The 6519-nt window shown below is 43.8% G+C and overlaps 1 protein-coding gene across 1 annotated transcript; it reads right to left on the bottom strand.

The window, feature by feature from the left end:
- Positions 1-2538: 2538 nt before the first annotated feature.
- On the bottom strand, positions 2539-5700 carry LOC121627315 (mid1-interacting protein 1-B-like). Its single transcript, XM_041966163.1, has 2 exons — positions 5444-5700; positions 2539-4599 (listed from the first exon to the last, which is right to left on the bottom strand). Exon 2 carries the CDS (start codon positions 4282-4284, stop codon positions 3820-3822), a length of 465 nt encoding a protein of 154 aa, XP_041822097.1. The 5' UTR covers positions 4285-4599; positions 5444-5700; the 3' UTR covers positions 2539-3819.
- Between the last annotated feature and the right edge of the window lie 819 nt (positions 5701-6519).

Here is a 6519-nt window from a genome sequence, read left to right as displayed (position 1 = left end):
ATGTTTGGGTTGACCGACAATATTGGAGACTGTAAATGTCCCAGTAAACATTGAGGGATTACAAGCCAAGAAATATGAGTAGAAAATAAAAACACATTTATAATTTATTATTTTTAATGCTATATTTGGACTTTAGTCAGACATTTGAAGACAAAATTAGATCCATAATATAACAGAAAAACAGTCACAGGCCATTTTTATCTCCACTGAGTACTTTTCCTGTCAAAACTTTAAGTACATCCTCACATCCTTTTACTTAAGTCAAGGTTTCAGTGCAGAACTTTTACTTCTCATGAAGTATATTTATACATTTATATATTTTCAGTATCAGTCCGTGTATAATCTGTATGTGGACCCAAAGAAGAAAAAAGTGGAAATATTTGAACTTTTCAAAATAAAATAAAATTAGAGATTAAGACAAACTAACAGAGAAACATGAATTCATCACTTTGCTTACTTTTAGCTCTTTTCTATTTTTGTCTTCAAGAATCTAAAGTGAGTCCAGCTGCTCAGCTTCACTTCTTGATGTGGCCAAAAGTCAGTGGACAGCCAAGCAACTCTCCTCTGTCAGCTTGTTGGACATCTGAGTGTCAAACCAGGGACATAAACATGGAGGGAATCTGTCTCTGCGTGATCTGAGGAACACATGTGTCAGATTCTAACATGACGTCGTGCCAGCCGATATGACAAAACTGCATCTGTTGGGGACAGAAGTCACACACACACAACACAAACAGCTGAACACTGGACACGCTGCAGAGGCTCATGGGTACTGTAGTTTTTACAGCCACTTTACAAGCCAAACTGGACCTCCACGCACGCAGACGTCAAGTCGTCTTCAGTTTTCATCGTCCGACAACAGAGTGATGGATTCACAACGAGCTGCGAAGAACCTGAACCTGAGACCTGAACATACACAGTCTGCAAAAATGGACTTCACACACACGCACACAGCATGCTCTTGGCTCGTGTTATGTTGACTGGACTTTTATTTTTAGAAGCAAACACAGTGCAGGCAGTCAACACAACCTCTCTCTCTCTCTTTGTGTGTTTAGTTTTAGTGGAGTTTTATCAGATACCTGATACTGTACACATGCACACACACAAACAGCCCGCGACCTTTCCCTTCACCTGACCGCAGCTTCACTCTGATAACAGACTGAATGAAAACAGCTGCAGGGAAATCCACCCAGAGAGAACGAGTCCCTTTATTTCTGACGAACTCCATCATTTCCTGATCCACCTGAACTGTGATTCCTCCAGTCTGCAAAGCACACAGAAGTATTTCAGTGGAAATCTGATGTTTATTACTTCTTTTTCTGTGTATTTTGTGAATCTGGTGAATTCTTTCATGAAGCCGCGTTCACAAACAGCTCGGCAGCAGCTCTTTACATCAGCCGACATCCAGAGATTCAGTTTTCATCCAGTGTCACACGTTTGCTGTTCGTCCAGCAGCAAACATGGCGTTGTCGGGGGTAACCACCATTGTTACTGATGCTCTTAGACCATAACAAAGTGTTTGTTCAACCTTAATTGAACCAGGCAGGTCAAGCACACACACACGGTCTCCAGGTCAAGGCTGAAATCTGGAGTGCAGAAGTTTCTCTGTGCTTCTTTTTATCACTAATTATCCATTTTCAGCGGCTTCTTTTCAACAAATGTTCTAAATTTTGTGACTAATTATCACATTTCTGGACAAATTTCATTTCTGTAAATACAATAATCTGCAATGACTCGATGATTAAAATCTGTTCCTAACGTCCACGAGGCTGCAGACCGTCTCCTTGGTAACAGGAAGTGGCAGAGCGAGCTCAGGTTTGGCACTGAGGTTAGAGGGATTATGGGATATTACAGGTTGATGCAGGTGTGACTGGCTCGGACCGATGGACCAATAAGATCAGCCGTGGCTGGTTTATTCGGGCTTTAAATAGACGTCTTCTCATTGATGTGATCTTTATTTTTCACTGACTGTGAACGAGGTCTCTGCCTTCAGGTGCGTACCTGCTTCAGGTGAAAACAAAAAGGTGTTTTAACAGTTTGTAACATGAGATTTAACAACCTACAGGACGGATTCACTGGGTTTTCTCTGGACGCTTCAGAACAACTTCACGAGACTGGACATGGACTGGATTTAGTTTTGAATTACTGTTAAAGATCTTAGAAACGGCAGGAGACCCCCCAGGATAGAGCCAGAACCCCCTGGAGATACAGACATAATACAAAATCTGTATAATACAAAACAAATAAACGGGTTATTGCTGTAGACAAACTGTCATTATTGATCTGAAAATGAGCTCTCAGCTCTTTTTTCAGTTGCTCTGATCGTGTAAACCCTTAAATTTGGTTTGAAACCGGATTATAAATCAAAATAGGAAAAATAGGCTTCAAAAAGTACATATAAGAAACATGTAAAAATGTCTAATTAAATTCAAAACAATTACAAGATTTGAGGGTAGAAGAAACATTTTAAAGTCGTACTTGCTGCTGGGGTTATTGAAGTTCAGTAAAATCTCTCAGAATAAACCACAAACACCAAAATACTCATCAAAACCTTTAATTGCCAAGCTGGACATTAAATAGAAAAATGCATAGCTCTGTGGACGCAACATGATTATTCTCATATATAATATTTTTCACACACCAAACAGCGTCTTACAGAAATGTCATCGACCACGAAGCTCAGTCTTATTAAAGCTGCTGTTTTTATTCCTCCGGATTGAAATTAAAGAGGAATTCATGTGAGCTGATGACGTCTGGCTGACACTTGACCAATTTAATGATTTATGGTCTGAATCAGTGCTGATACTGATCCCAGCATCCCAGATCCCCGCGGATTAGCATCACACGTGTGGAAACAAACCTGCGACTGGCCACCAGAACCGTACTGATTAGAAAGCGCCATCAGTTCTCAGCTGCTTTAACAACAAACACGTGAAGCCTTTAGCTGCATATTCTGCTCTCACACACAGATATTAAACCAACTGCTGCCGGAGGCTTGAGTCTCGCTCTCAGTGTGTTTGCATAGTTCTGACCTCACGGCGAGAAATGAACGACGTCAGGAGACGAACGAAAAGACGGCAGAGATAAACCCTGAAAACAAAGTGCAGACAGTCGGAAGAAAAACAACCAAGCAGAGTGAGCACAGAGTGGGAACAGGTCCAGGACAGGCCAGCTTCTTCGACGTGTTCCTGCTATCTGTCTGAGCTCAGCATCCCTCAGTCCCTCTGCGAGGAACAGAAACCTCACCCGTGTTTCTGTGTGTTTCAGCTCATTAACTGCAGACCCTCTCCAGGACGACCACTTTCCAAACCATCCCACAGCTCAACGACTCCCCTCCTTCATTCCACTTCTAGGAAAATCAGTTCCAGAGTCTTGAAAATAAAAGCCAAAGTTTAGTCTACGCTGCTTTTGGGTTTCCACTCTCGCTGAGAGCGGGGACTGACTGGGTCGTGTGTTCAAGGACACGTTGATATTTAATATTTAGCAGCTGGCCAGCGGAACAGCGCTGTTATCAAAGTTAAACATGGACACAGGGAAAAGGATTAAGACTTCAAACTTCCCTCTGAAACATGTCTGGATATTCTTGAAAGCTGCTGGCATCAAACGTCTGATCAGATTTCATCTTTTTCTGATCTCACAGTCCCAGACTTCATTCAAAATCTGACCGATTGTAGACTATTTCATGACGTCATCACATTTCTGCTTCCCAACAGAAAAGATACAGGACTTAAAGCTGTGTCTGATAGTAGTTAATGAGCTGAAACATGTCTGAAACACCTGTCCGGCTGATTATCGTCTCTCCGAAGGGATGACCCGCGGTCAGTTCCTGCAGCCGATCTCCTCCTTGTAGCGGGTCGTGAGCGTGTTGGCCTTGTGCGTCAGTTTGGACAGAACCGTGTGGAGTCCGTCCAGGTGGAAGTGAAACTCCTTCTGCAGGTCATCCTCCACCGCCCCCGGCCGCGACACCTCCGTCAAATCAACCTTCTCCTTCTGCCGCTCGTCGCCCTGCAGGACGCCCCACTCGATGTCGTTACGGATTGACTTGAGCAGCACGTACGAGCTGTACATGTCGGCGTCCTGGTGGAAGTAGGTGCCGCCGTTGGTGGCGGCGGTGCCGTCAGCGGTCCCCACCGCCTTCACATCCTCCGTGTCATCCAGCGGGACGTCTCGCAGCAGGCTGGGCACCATCACCGTCTGGTCCATGTTGTTGACGGCGCCGATGAAGCGGTTCATGGCGTTGAAGAGCGAGTTCTTCTGGTTGTAGGATTCAGATATCTGCATCATGGTGAGCAACTTGTGGTGAAGTCTTTTTTCACTGTCTGTCACAGTCCAGGGCCAAAATTAGCCTGCTAATGCTCTTTAGAGGATTATTATGAGGCCACAGCCAGATCCTAGGTCAGGTCTTACACAGCCCCTGAGCTCTGAGAGCTGGACCAGGTTACACAGGTACACTCACCACGGCTTCATGGATCCAGCCGGTTTCCTGGTTAAAGAGTCTTAACCTGAGAGCTTTGTGTCCCTGCGAAGGATGGAGGGCGTCTCCTTCTGCTGGACGCCAGCCGACCGTTACACCCCAAAAGTCAAATAACAGGCAACAACCTGAAACACAGAAGAAGACAGGGAGGGTGCTGATTGATTGAGCTTTAAATCAAGAGAAGAAGAAGACAGAGAAACTGAAACATGCAGGGAAAACAAGTTTGTTCGCTAACAAAAAAAGTTTGAAAGCTAACAGCTTTAGCAGGGGAGCTAACACCAGTAAAAGACACAAATCAGTGAAAACCTCCAGACTGTCGAGACGTCAAACAAAAGGCAGCTTAAGAAACCAGGAAGTCTCCAGCTGCTAGCATCAGCAGGCTACACGGAGCTAAAACAATTAGCAAAGGAGCTAACGGTGTAACGCTGGTGATTACAGTGTGTAGCATCACCGGAAAATAAACGTTTAGGCCGGTCACTTTAAGTAGCTTAATGAGAACGAGTCAAGAATGGCAGACGGACGATTACCTGCCGCTAATTAGCACTGAGCAGCTAGCTTACGAGCTACCGGGATCCATAGAAAGGAACGTTATCCGAGAGCAGCATCCACGATCCTCCATTTCTGACCGGGTTCATAATAATTTTCCAAATCGGAGTCAACAAACACTTCGTTACAAACACGTTAACGTCCACAGACACTGTTTTCTGTCCTGTTTCAATGTGTTATTTTAGACACCAAATACCGGGACTGCTGCGGTTTTAACGCCTTTACTACCTCTGAAAACAGCTGTAAAATTGCGGCGACAACACCCCAGGTTTCACGAAAACAGAAAACTTCAAGAAGGGATTTTGGTCGATGAAAAACAAGGAGGAATTCTGTCCGCGTCCGGTAATGGAACCCCCACGTGTGTTTTAACGCATCCAGAATTTAACGGATCATAAAACGAGAAACAGCAAAGTGTTTTCGTACCTTACAGTTACCGTAAAGTTCTCCGCCCTCATTGACGGCTAATTCCGGGTACCGTTAGCTCCTCTGGTCGGTCACATTAGCCGGGAAACCTCGACGGTGTCGGCGCTTGCTGAGCTCACGGATGTCGGCTGTCGTTCCTCGGTCGTGTCGGCAGCTGGTAGACCGTCGCTTGATCCGGTACCGCACACCGGGCGCTCTGCGGGTTTGTTTGGAAGCATCAGCCGTAGCAGCCGGAGGAGCAGGGCGGGAGGGGCGGAGCGAGGATTATCAGGAAGGACCGAACCTCCGGGCACAGCCAATCACAGGAGGCGGAGGCCGCGTGACACCGTCGAGACCGTTGGATTGATATCATCTGTAGTATTATTATTGTTAAAAGGTTGTTTTTGGTCGTTAAATGTTATTTTATACTACAAAAAGAACCAGAAAATGCTTCTACATTTTACTAGTAATTCTAGCAGATCTCCTCAGTTTTGCAGTCAGCATTATAATTATTTTAATTTTATTCCTGAACTGTTTCCTGTTTCCTCTTGTCGGTGAAACAGCGCCTCCTGCTGGCGGTTCATCAACATTACTTCATGCTCAGCTTCCAATGATTCTAGCAGTTATACTGAATTACATTCTTATCTTTAAAGACATGACAGATTTGTGTCTGACCTGTGGATTTTTTTTTCTTTTAAATGGATAAAAGAGAGTTAGTCTTCCTGTAGTGGATAAATTTGCTTCATAAAATCACTTCTCCAAGACAATCTGCTGCGATCCTTCATATGTTACATACAGTCTCTTTCATTCAGTCATCATTTTTATCCAGATATCTAACAAAGATTAGATGGGTCATAATTATATTAATAAAACCATTCAAGACACATTTATTGATAAAGTATAGATGATGAAATACATAAGTGATGTCATATGTTAATTAGACAATAAATACATATAAAGTAAAATTATACTTATCTCTCCATAAATTGGATAAGTAAGTAGGCAATGACATTTGTCACTTCCCTTTATTAACTCCTAAACTAAACAGCTGCATTAAACTCCTTGTATTTGCGTCATTTTGCTTTGTTATGTTGCAT

Source organism: Chelmon rostratus, chromosome 24, assembly GCF_017976325.1.
Source record: "Chelmon rostratus isolate fCheRos1 chromosome 24, fCheRos1.pri, whole genome shotgun sequence".
NCBI classification, from domain to species: Eukaryota; Metazoa; Chordata; class Actinopteri; order Chaetodontiformes; family Chaetodontidae; genus Chelmon; species Chelmon rostratus.
Note: the sequence above shows the minus strand (reverse complement) of the source record. Positions and strands in the feature narration are given on the sequence as shown.

Excerpts from the sequence above, each read along its gene's own strand:
- LOC121627315 (XM_041966163.1), bottom strand. The coding sequence starts at position 4,284 with ATGATGCAGATATCTGAATCCTACAACCAGAAGAACTCGCTCTTCAAC.